At 44.4% G+C, this 12,943-nt stretch overlaps 2 gene segments (V, D, J or C); both read left to right on the top strand.

Annotated features, from left to right (window-relative positions):
• The window catches only part of LOC122691371, a 55,450-nt gene extending 43,724 nt beyond the window's left edge, over positions 1-11,726 (top strand). The window contains 1 exon segment of the V gene segment in view: positions 11,712-11,726. Coding sequence covers positions 11,712-11,726 — 15 coding nt within the window.
• On the top strand, positions 280-10,237 carry LOC122691372. The segment is given in 3 exon segments: positions 280-358; positions 441-748; positions 10,199-10,237. Coding segments are annotated over 3 exon segments (360 nt in total).
• Positions 11,727-12,943: the final 1,217 nt, after the last annotated feature.

The following is a 12,943-nucleotide window of genomic DNA, read 5'->3' as shown; positions in this document are numbered from 1 at the left end:
ATTTGACATCGTTTTTCCTGACCAATCCTTCCACATCCTTTCATTTCTGAACACAGAAGACCCCAAATATTGGGAGGGATCCCCAGGAGGGGTCTGAATTCTCTGAGGGCACAGTCAGCAACCCCCTCACAGGGGGATCCCCAGAGACAGGGACCTCCATTCACTACTTTCTGCTTTTTATGCAGAGGCCCCTCCCACATGCAAATATCCACTCAGGTCACAGGGTGGAAACAAAGCACCAGGTCACTTAAATTCAGGCTCCTCCTCAGGCTTGAAGAGACTTCAGGAGCGGTGACTCTCATCTGCTCGAAGATGAGCCCACTGTGGACCTTCCTCTTCGTGCTGTCAGCTCCCAGTGGTGAGTGTCTCTGGATCAGACATGGGGATGTGGGGAAGCTGCATCTGAGCCCGTGAGTCACGGTGTTTCTCTCTGTCCACAGGGGTCCTGTCCCAGGTGCAGCTGCAGGAGTCGGGACCCAGCCTGGTGAAGCCCTCGCAGACCCTCTCCCTCACCTGCGCTGGCTCTGGATTCTCATTAAGCACCAATGCTGTACACTGGGTCCGCCAGGCTCCAGGGAAGGCGCTGGAGTGGGTGGGTGCAATAGGTTATTGTGGAAGCACATGCTATAACCCAGCCCTGAAATCCCGGCTCAGCATCACCAGGGACACCTCCAAGAGCCAGGTCTCTCTCTCACTGAGCAGCGTGACACCTGAGGACACGGCCGTGTATTACTGTGCAAGAGACACAGTGAGGGGAAGTCAGAGTGAGCCCAGACAGAAACCTCCCTGCATGGGCGCCAAGGACCACCAGGGGGCGCTCAGGGCCCACCACGTTCAGGACTGCGCCCAGGAGCAGGTGCCCCGGGGGCGCCGGGAGGGAACTCCTGTTTAAATCTGGTTTTTTCCTACCGCCCAGAGATTCTCTTTTTTGTGTCCTCACTGTTCCATTATTGTGGCTTATACTGCTTTCATAAAACCATACATAGTTTTAATTTTTCTTTTAAGTATACTTGTATGTTTGTATATATATGTCTGTGTGGAATATGTACCAACACACACATGTAATCCAATATTCAAGAATTGTGTATTTTCTGTTTTATTTTTCTTCTTGTCAAAGAGGCTCAATACAACTCTGAGTTTCACCATCATTTTTTTAGTTAATTTTTTTATTGAAGGATTTGTGCTTTACAGACTTTCGTTGTTTTCCGTCAAACCTCAACATGAATCCGCCATAGGTATACATATACCCCCTCCCTTTTGAACCTCCCTCCCATCTCCCTCCCCAACCTAGCCCCTAGGTTGATACAGAGCCCATATATGAGTTTCTTGAGCCATACAGCAAATACCCATTGGTTATGTATTTTGCATATGACAATGTAAGTTTCTATATTACTCTTTCCATATATCTCACCCTCTCCTCCCCATCCCCATGTCCATAAGTCTATTCTCTTTGTCTGTTTCTCCATTCAGTACAGTTCAGTTCAGTCTCTCAGTTGTGTCTGACTCTTTGTGACCCCATGGACCACAGCACGCCAGGCCTCCCTGTTCATCATCAACTTCTGATGTTTACTCAAACTCATGTCCATTGAGTCAGTGATGCCATCAACCATCTCATCCTCTGTCATTCCCTTCTCCTCCTGCCTTCAATCTTTCCCAGCATCAGGGTCTTTTCTGTGCAGTCTGTGGCAGCCGGTGCGCTTCTGCACGGTCTGTCGCCCTGCCTCTTGAGAAATCTGTTTGCAAGTCAGGAAACAACAGTTAAAACTGGACATGGAATAACAGACTGGTTCCAAATAAAAGGAGTATGTCAAGGCTGTATATTGTCATCCTGCTTATTTAACTTATACGCAGAGTATATCATGAGAAATGCTGGGCTGGATGAAGCAAAAGCTTGAATCAAGATTGCTGGGAGAAATATCAATAACCTCAGATATGCAGATGACACCACCCTTATGGCAGAAAGTGAAGAAGTAAAGAGCCTCTTGATGAAAATGAAAGAGGAGAGTGAAAAAGATGGCTTAAAGCTCAATATTTAGAAAAAAAAAGATCATGAAATCTGGTCCCATCATGGGACATAGATGGAGAAACAGTGGAAACAGTGGCAGACTTTATTTTGGGGAGCTCCAAAATCACTGCAGATGGTGACTGCAGCCATGAAATAAAAAGATACTTACTCTTTGGAAGAAAAGTTATGACCAACTTAGATAGCATATTAAAAAGCAGAGGCATTACTTAGTCAACAAAGGTCCGTCTAGTCAAGGCTATGGTTTTTCCAGTAGTCATGCATGGATGTGAGAGTTGGACTATAAAGAAAGATGAGCACCAAAGAATTGATGCTTTTGAATTATGGTGTTGGAGAAGACTCATGAGAGTCTCTTGGACTGCAAGGAGATCCACCAAGAACATCCTGAAGGAAATCAGTCCTGAAGGTTCATTGGAAGGACTGATGTTGAAGTTGAAACTCCAATACTTTGGCCACCTCATGCGAAGAGCTGACTCATTGGAAAAGACCATGATGCTGGGAGGGATTAGGAGCAGGAGGAGCAGGGGACTACAGAGGATGAGATGGCTGGATGGCATGACCAATTTGGTGGACATGAGTTTGTGTAAGCTCTGGGAGTTGGTGATGGACAGGGAGGCCTGGTGTGCTGTGGTCCGTGGGGTTGCAAAGAGTCGGACATGACTGAGTGACTGAACTGAACTGAACTGTCCAGTTTTCCAAGCACCATTTATTGAAGACACTGTCATTGCTCCATTGTATGTTCTTGCATATTTTTTTTAAATAAGGTACTCCTAGGTGCATTGGTTTACTTCTGGGCTTTCTATCTTGTTTCATTTGCCTATATTTCTGTTTCTGTGCCAGACCATGCTGTCTTGATGACTGTAGCTTTGTAGTATAATCTGAAATCAGGAAGATTGATTCCTCCCGCTCCATTCTTCTTTATCAAGACTGCTTTGGCTATTTGGGGTCTTTTGTGTTTCCATATGAATTGGGAAAATTTTAGTTTTAATTCAGTGGAAAATATCCCTGGTAATTTGATAGGGATCACATTGAATCTGTAGTTTGCATTTGGTAGTATAGTCACTTTCATAATACTGATTCTTCCTACCCAGGAACATGGAATATCTCTACATCTATTTATGTCATCTTTTATTTCTTTCTTCAGTGTCTTATAATTTTCTGTGGACAGTTCTTTTGTCTCCATAGGTAAGTTTATTCCTAGATATTTAATTCTTTTTGTTGCAATGGTGAATGGGATTGATTCCTTAATTTCTCTTCCTGAGTTTTCATTGTTAGTATATAGAAATGCAAGTGATTTCAGTATATTCACTTTGTATCCTGCAACTTTGCTAAATTCACTAATTTGCTGTTGCAATTTCCTGATACTATCTTTAGGGTTTCCTATGGACACCATCAGGTCATCTGAAAACAGTGAGAACTTTACTTCTTCTTTTACCATCTAGATTCTTTTTATTCTTTTTCTTCTCTGATTGCTGTAGCTAGGACCTCCACAACTATGTTGAATAACAGTGATGAAAGAGGGCATGCTTGTCTTGTTCTGGATCTCCAGTTCATTTTAGGCACTCAGTCATGTCAGACTCTTTGCGACCCCATGGATTGCAGCACGCCAGGCCTCCCTGTCCACCACCAACTCCCGGAGTTTACTCAAACTCATGTCCATTGAGTCAGTGGTTTCCTCCACCTGAAAGGCTGCTGCTGAACCATGAAAGAGGCTGGAATTCTTGGCCCCTGGAGGAGAAGAAATCAATCCGGGGCCAGAGACAAGGCTTGATCACTCAGAGTTTTGGTGTAATAAACCTTTATGAAATTATAAAAGAGATGGAGAAAGCTTCTGACATAGACATCAGAAAGGGACAGAAAGAGTGCCCCCTCACTAGTGTTAGCAATGGAGTTATATACCTTTTAATTAGTTATTACAATGAATCAAAAGAATGTCTGGAGGTTGTAAAGATCTTACTAGACCCACTCCTGTAATTTACATTTTAAGATAACACGATTAGCCAGAGGGTTTTCAGGAAGGAGGAGCTGTCCTCAAGCAAGGCATATAGTTGTTATATAACCTTTATTACAGAGTTTAAGCTGAGTTGTTTGTTGTCTAATCATCAGTTTCAGGCTTAAAGATAAAAATGTTTTATGTGACTAAGACTAAGGAATGTAGAGGAAGAGAAAAAAAAAATGTTTGTCCTTTCCTCCTCCATGAGAATCCCAGCCCCTTATCTCCTCCTCAAGAACCCCAGAGCCCTCTCTCCTTGGGGACCCTGGACTTCTCATCAAACTGCCTAAGAACAGACTTCCTCAGAACCATCTCATCCCCAGTGGTCCCCGTCTTCTCCCACCTTCAAACTTTCCCAGCATCAACATCTTTTCAAATGAGTCAGCTCTTCACATCAGGTGGCCAAAGTATCAGTTTCAGCTTCAGCATCAGTTGTGAGACTCACGTTCTAGCCCATATTACTCTGCTGACCATTGTGTCAAGTTCCTACACATGCAGGGCTCAAATCAACACACACTTATTCCCTTTCAGCCCACAGGTCAGAGTCTGAAATCATTTTCACTGGATTTGAATCAAGGTGTGGCAGGACCACACACACCTCAGTCTCTCAGGGAGTGCTGTGCCCTGATTGCTTCTGTGCCCCCAAAATTCATGTTTGGAATTCCAGCACACCTAAAATAATGATGTTAAATTGGGGTCTTTGTCAGGTGCTTTGGTCATGAGTCTCCATAAATGGGGTTTGATTCACTCTAAAAATCCCCAGAGAACATGCTTGTCCCCTCTGCCTTGTGGGGACCCAGAAGGAAGGTGCTAGGTGTGAACCAGAAAGGGGCCTTCACCAGAAGGCAGCCTCACTGGTGTTAACCTGGGCCTTCAAGCCTCTTGGAATGTGGGAAATAAAGGCTTGTTTACAGACCAGCCCACCTGAGCTCATGTTGTGCCCTCTGAGTGGATAAAGTCAAGGACAATCTGCTTTTTTGCCATATCCAGTCTAGAGCTGCACTGCCCGCATCCCTAGCTCTCAGTCATTTCCTTCATCTGAACAGCCCAGCAAACACCTTCCATCACTGGTCACTTCTCCCAGGGTCTGATGCTCTTGGCCTCCCTCTGATGAACACTTTTGTGGTTTCAACTGGAGCCACATGATAATCCAGGAAAATCCAAAATTTCTAGACCTCTAAATTACTCATATTTTCCAAAGTCCCTTATGCCATGTGGGATGACATTCATTCACTCAGTGAATTATTCAAACACACACGGTCCACTTTTAGCCCTGCACATCCTCGTGTCCATCCTGCAGGCCCATTACACTTAGCAAATCCCAGCAGGCCTCTAAAATGTCAACCCTTAAAGAATAAAGAGCAAATTTTGTCTAAATACCATCAACCCCATATCCCAGATCTAATCCTCTACCTCAGTTTTGGGTGATGAATTGCTTTCTAAAATGCAACTCTAAGAGAGGCATATCTCAGCTACAAACATTTTCCTTCTGTAAAAAGGATAAATGAAAGTCAGAAAGGATCCCTGGCCCCAGTGCGTGTGTGTGTGTGTGTGGTCACCTCAATCACGTCTGACTCTTTGTGACCCTACTAACTCTAACCCACCAGGTCTCTCTTCTCATGGGGTTCTCCAGGCAAGAACACTGGAGTGGATTTCCATGCCCTCCTCCAGGAAATCTTCCCAATCCAGGGATTAAACCTGAGTCTCCTGTGTATCACACATTGCAGGAAGATTCTTCACCACTGAGACACCAGGGATGCCCCACTGGGCCTGGACAGTGTTTAAATCCATTGAGGCAAACTCTACTAAGCTTCAAGGTCAGGGAATAATCTTTGGCTCCTGTTCCAGCCTCTGGGCCTGTTGATCTGCCCCCTTACTTTCCGTTCCTTTTTGTGGAAGGTGGTCCATGTTTGAAGCTGAGCTCTTTCACCAGCCCGTTTCCTGCTGGTGGATTTGAGAGTGTAAAACCTATGTTGGGCACATGTATATTTGCAAGTTCTATGTCTTTTTATTGGACTGATTCTTAGATTACTATGTCCTTCCCTGACTCTTGTAACAGTCTCTATTTTAGTCTATATTATCTGGTATGAGAATTGCTACTCCAGTTTCCTTTCATTTCCATTTACATGGAATATTCTTGTCTATTCTCTCACTTTCCATCTGTTTGTGTCTATAGGTCTGAGGTAGATCTCTTCCAGACAGCATGTATTGGTCTTGTTTTCATTCAATCAGCAAAGTCCACATCTTTTGGTTGGAGCATTAATCATTTTACATTTAAGGTAAATATCCATATGTACGTGGTTTATCATATAGGTTATTGTGAATGTTGAACCAAGACCCTCAAGTAAAAGACAATATATGATGGTGTAGGATACTTTCTATACATTGTTGAATATAATTTACTAATACTTTGTTGAGAATTTTTGCCTTTAAATTTCTGAAAGGTATGTTTTGTAGAATTCCTAAGAGAAATTGTCTGTTCCTGGAACTTTGTAAAATGATTACTATAAAATTCAATTTAGACACAAAATAATCACTCTTTTCAAGTTCTCTGTGCCATTTTGATTCAGTTTTGAAGGTTTTGCAGTTGAGGAATTTGCCCATTTCTTCTAGATTGTCCAATTTGCTGGCACATAACTGTTTATAATAATCCCATGTGATTTTTATGTATCTCTGTGCTATTAGTTGTTTACTACTATGTCTCCTCTTCTATTTCTTATTTTATTCCAGTACTTTTTTTTCTTATTCTTGGTGAGCATGGATAAAGATTTATAATATTGTTTGTCTTGCAAAAAGAAAAAAGAAAAACACCTTCTGGTTTCACTTATCTTTTTCCTTGCTTTGTGTATGTCTATGACTATGTTCATCTCTATATCATTGATTTCTCCTCTGGTTTCTGTTCTTTCCTTCCTTCTACTGTCTCTGGGTATTGTTTGATCTTTTTTCTAATTCCTTTAGGGAGTAAGTTAGGTTGTTTACTTCTAGTTTCTTGAGGAAGGCCTGCATTGTTAAAAACTTTACTCTTAGAACTGCTGTGCTACCATAGATTTTAGTGATAAAATTGGCTTTATATGCAGAAGATATAACACTGTAGATAGAAAACCCTAAAGACTCCACACAAAGCTACTAGACAACACTTATCCAGAGAGCCCTGAACTCAACAGGTCAGAGTGTGTACCAGCATCTTATTGCTCATGGCTGAGGAGTTATTGGGGATTCTCTGGGGATTCCCATTCTAATGCCATAAACTAAACCCCATAATAGACCAACTGGCAGTGGACTGGGGATATGGTCTGCAATCTTCCAGTCCCGTGAGATGAGAAGAATATTTGGATTTTACAAGTGACCCAATGGAATCACAACTCAGAGAGAGTGCAGGAGAGGAAAGCCTGTTAGGTGATGCACACAAGCCTCCACTGGCTTTGATGATGGACAAAGCTGTTGAGCCAAGGGATGAGGACACATCTAGAAGCTCAGTGACCTGGATGCCAGAGGCCCACAGATCCAGGGTCACCATCAGGAGTTTTGATCATGTTGCATATCATCTCGGCCAAGTGACCCCACAAATTCTGAGGCAGAGTGAGGTGGGGCCTTCTCCCCAGGCACATTCAGGTATCGAGAAAAGGTATCTGGCACAGAAGACATGCTGGTGTGGAATGTCATGGCCAAAGCCAGACCAGAAAGGGCTTTTCGTAAACAGTAGGTTCTACCTCAGTCAGTGTTCAGCTGAGATCCCTGGGCTGGGGGAGAGCTGACCTGCCCCAAAGCTGCAGTGTTGATATCTCAGGAAGGAGTGGACCAGGGTCACATGGACAGGGTGTCAGTCAGAGTTGGGGACTCACACCGGTCTTTTCTGGCTCCAGGAGCGATAACACCTCTGATGGCAGCACTCACCACCCCCAGAAAACCCATCTAAAGTTCAGACTGTCATCCCCGGTCTACATGCTCACAGCCGGGATGCAGGTGCGAGGCCACAGCCTCAGGGCCACAGGGAGACGGGGGAGCTGAGCTCTGCTCTCCAGCACTGCTGACTCAGAGGACCTCAGGCTCAGTCCAGGTCATGGAGACCCTGGGCTCGGGAAAGCTGCTCTCAGTGGGGTTTTCAAGGGAACCTGCTTCCAGAGGAGGGGTTTTCCTCTGACCATGCTGCCCTCACACTCTGCACGCCATTCACTGTAAAGGATTACCTCCGAGAACCATGCATGTCCTCTCACCACTGTGGTGGGGACTATGTTTCCTGAGCTCCCATCTCACGGCAGGCACACAGAGAGGAAGAAATAAGCACTTGGAGGAGCAGGGAGTCTGTGCAGAGTGACCAGGGCACCTGCCCAGCATGTTGGATCACTGAGGAGCTCCCAGGCTCTGTCTGACCTTAGTAATTGGTAGCCTTAAAGTTCTCAATGTCCACACTCAAGAAACAGGTCCTGAGGTTCACAAGTTCCTGCAGACACTCAGTTGTGCAGAGGATCATGCAAGACAGCCCACTGGGCAAGTCAGCCATGCTGGGAAGACGGGCTTCTCAGCAGAAATGACTATTTTGTCCAAAAAGTTAACTGGATGGTTAGTACTTATGAACACCCCACCTCCAGGGAAACTCTTGATTTCAAACTGCTTCAGATGAAGAAATGACCTTGTCTGTTAAGGGAAATAAAAAATCCTTTGGAGTTATGATAAATTTAAATTGTACCGAGTTTTTTTTTTTTAATTGAATGCAATTACCATATATACTTTCCCTCCTGTTCTAATATACTGTTCATGAATATAAGCTAAAGCAGAAAAGAACAGTGAATAAGAGTTTCTGACAAGTATGCAGACTTTGAATCTGAGGTGTTTATTTGACAAATGAAGAGATGAACCTCCATGGGACTACTCTCTTCCCAAAATCTGTGCTTGATATTTGACCACATCTTTTTTCCTGACCAGCCCATCCACATCCTTTCATTCCTGGACACTGAGGTACGGGGACATGGGGAGGGGATCTTCAGGCGGGGACTGAGTTCTCTGAGGGCACAGTCAGCACCTCCTCACAGGGGGAGCCTCATAGACAGGACCTCCTTTCTTTGTTTTCTGTTTTTATGCAGAGGCCCCTCGCATATACAAATATCCACTCAGGTCACAGGCTGGAAACAAAGCACCAGGTCACTTAAATTCAGACTCCTCCTCAGGCTTGAATAGATTTCAGGAGTGTTGACACTCATCTGCTCGAAGATGAGCCCACTGTGGACCTTCCTCTTCGTGCTGTCAGCTCCCAGCGGTGAGTGTCTCTGGATCAGACATGGGCACGTGGGGAAGCAGCATCTGAGCCCGTGAGTCACGGTGTTTCTCTCTGTCCACAGGGGTCCTGTCCCAGGTGCAGCTGCAGGAGTCGGGACCCAGCCTGGTGAAGCCCTCACAGACCCTCTCCCTCACCTGCACTGTCTCTGGATTCTCACTAACCAGATATGGTATACACTGGGTCCGCCAAGCTCCAGGGAAGGCGCTGGAGTGGGTTGGTGGAATAAGTAGTGGTGGAAGCACATGCTATAACCCAGCCCTGAAATCCCGGCTCAGCATCACCAGGGACACCTCCAAGAGCCAGGTCTCTCTCTCACTGAGCAGCGTGACACCTGAGGACACGGTTGTGTATTACTGTACAAAGGACAAAGTGAGGGGAAGTCAGAGTGAGCCCAGACAAAAACCTCCCTGCATGGGCGCCAAGGACCACCAGGGGGCGCTCAGGGCCCACCACGTTCAGGACTGCGCCTGGAGGGAACTCCTGTTTGAATCTGGTTTTCTCGTCCCGCCCAGAGATTCCCTGGAAACCTCTTTTATGTCCTCACTGTTCCGTTATTGTGGCTTATACTGCTTTCATAAAACCATACATAGTGTTTATTTTTCGTTTAAGTATAGTTGTGTGTTTGTATATATATGTCTGTGTGGAATATGTACCAACACTCCCATGTAATCCAATAGTCAGAATTGTGTGTTTTCTCTGTTTTGTTTTCGTCTTCTCAAAGACGCTGACTACAACTCTGAGGCTCACCGTCATTTTCCATGAGTCCAAAGTCATCAAATGTAGTGAATGGCCCAAGAAGCCCCAGGAAACCTTTAAACGTTCCTTTTGCTGTTTATGTACATGTTCAGTGAGAAGACACACCCTCCTGCTTTCAGTCTACTTTCACAAACACTTCGAAGTCTGCAAGTTGTAGTGTTACAGACTGTAATCCGATGTCCCATAGGGAGTTATCCTCATTATTCATGGATTCCGTTTTTGCAAATACACCTACTTGCTAATTTACATCTGGACCCCAAATTTGACCCCAAAGTGGATGATGACCTTCACCTATATCCATATCCCCTCTCAGCAGGAGTGAAATAATCTTCATTTCCTCTAGTCTCTCACAGGCTGGTTGTGGCCACTTTCTCTCGTCTAAGCAAGGATGTTGCAGGAATGTCCATAAGTCCATCCAGGTTACTGGCTTAGTATAGTATGGAACCAATAAAAAATGAAAAGTATCATGGAAAGTAAGCTTTTGGACATAAAACAGATTGCCAGGCATTTCAGTAGCAAAAATGAATTTATGTAGGACCAACGGAGAATTACAAATTGGAGTCTGCAATTATAAAGAGTCATGTAGAGCAATTCCCCAGTAGAAGTGGAGAGACTGTCTTTTGTTTCAAATAAAAAGTGAGGTGGGAGGGCTCTTGTAACTAAAACTCTGTGGTTTTTCTTTACCTGAGTTTTTGGCAGAAAAGAAGAGGTAACTTTGTTCATGTTGGATTCAGGGATTGTCCAAGGGCATGAAAACTCCTCCTCCTGTCCACTGGGTTTTATTTAGTTGTACTTTCTCTTTCCTCTCCTCCTCCTCATTCTTATTCTAATTCTTTTACACTTTCCACTTTTGGTCAAGGGCTTCCAAGGTGACATTCCTGGTAGGAAAAAAAAAAAAAAAAAAACAGCTAGTAATAAAGTCTCCTGCCAATGCAAGACAGTTAGGAGAGAAGTGTTCGATCCCTGGGTTGGGAAGATCCCCTGGAGAAGGCCATGGTAATCCACTCCAGGATTCTTGCCTGGAGAATCCTATGGACAGAGGAGCCTGGTGGACTACAGCCCATAGGGTTGCACAGAGTCAGACACGACTTAAACAACTTAAAACACATGTACTTTTGTCAAGATCCTTCTCAGAAAATGAGCAATACTTGGGTTTTTTAAACTTTTGTCTCTCAGTGACAGGAGGAACTTTTCTGGGTGCAGTGTCATTCAGAGGGAAAGTGCGCAGACTGTAAGTCTGTTGCTGTCACATTTAGGTAAGAAGAGGACTGATAGGGAGAGCTCTCAGGCATTTTTTAACTAAAACCCCTGTGTTGTCAAGATCATAGTCATTGGGAAGCACGTGACATTTTACATTATCATCCAGGGTTTGGCAGAAAAATGCCCAATAGTTCTGGTCCAGATACTGTAGAAAGTTCTCATAACATATTACCTTAAACTCTGAAATATCATTAAATTCAGGTCAGCTTTGAGGTGCAAGTCCTTTCAGGACTCAGCTGTTCTTACTGTGTGTCATGGGAATCCAAGTTCCTATCCTCTGGAGGGTTGGTTAGCAGTGCTTGGTAGGGTCCTTTCCAGTGAGGTTGAAGAGTTCTTCTGGGGCATTGGTCCAGTAGGTGAAGGTACCTGGTGGCAATATATGAGGCTTAGGTCTGTCTTCTGAGGATCACTTTGAGTAGATAACTCCAGAGGATCAGGTGTCAGGAGGTGTCCATGAGTGCGAAACAATCACGATGGACGTCACTGGTGATGGGGGTGGAGGGTAGATGAGGAGTCGTGCAAGAAGCAGCAAATAAAAAGACCTCTTGCGGTGAGGTGGCTGACTGAGAACTGTTGAATGTAGTAAAGGGTCGTAACCAAAAGCTCAGTGGCCATAATGACTGTAAGGCTCGGGGACTATCCACACACCACAGCATCTGTTGCCGCCCGATGTGTCTGTGGTGGTCCCTTCATTTTAGTGAGAACTCCAAGGGAACCCCTTCATTTTTCACACGACAGGAAACATGGAGAGGGCCAGAGGAAGGTGGCCTCTAAAACTCTACTTTAAAGACGTGAAAGCTCTGTCATCTGGTTTCTCCCATGAAATTGGGTTGGGATTGTAACTGTTGAGAGAATCACATCTAGATAATAAAGAATTATAAAATCCAATCTCAACAGTAGTCAACTCGCCCATGAAGAGCCTCACATCAGGCATTTACTTTTGGGATTTAGGAAACTTTGGACACCATGAAGCCTATCTGATAAAAGCACAGCCCCTTTTGTGATATCAGATACACTAAATGTCACATATGAGTTTGGCACACTGCGATTTTTCTTAAGTGACCTCTTGCTCCTTTAAGGCTAATATGTTAATACACGGATGCTGTTTCCAACAAGAAAGTTTGAGAAATAGAGAAAAGAAGAAAATTTCCACATGTTGCAACAAAATAGATCTCTTAGAACATTGTATTTCATCCAGATCAGCGTTCTGGAATATCCAGAAATAAACAGGTCTCTCAATAAAGAACTGAAACTTTCAGTTCAGTCACTCAGTCCTTTCCGACTCTCTGCGACCCCATGGATTGCAGCACGCCAGGCTTCCCTGTCCATCACCAACTCCCGGAGCTTGCTCAAAATCATGTCCATCAATTTGGTGAAGGGTTCCATCCGTCTCATCCTCTGTTGTGCCCTTCTTCTCCTTCCTTCAATCTTTCCAGCCTCAGGGTCTTTTCCAATGAGTCCATTCTTGCATCAGGTGGCCAAACTATTGGAGTTTCAGCTTCTTGTCTGTCCTTCCAAAGAACCTTCGGGACTGATTTCCTTTAGTATTGACTGGTTTGATCTCCTTGCAGTCCAAGGCATTCTCAAGAGTCTTCTTCAACACCACAGTTCAAAAGCATCAAATCTTCAGTGCTCA

Source organism: Cervus elaphus, unplaced genomic scaffold (genome assembly GCF_910594005.1).
Source record: "Cervus elaphus unplaced genomic scaffold, mCerEla1.1, whole genome shotgun sequence".
Lineage (NCBI taxonomy): Eukaryota > Metazoa > Chordata > Mammalia > Artiodactyla > Cervidae > Cervus > Cervus elaphus.
This window is presented reverse-complemented; position numbering and strand designations above follow the sequence as displayed.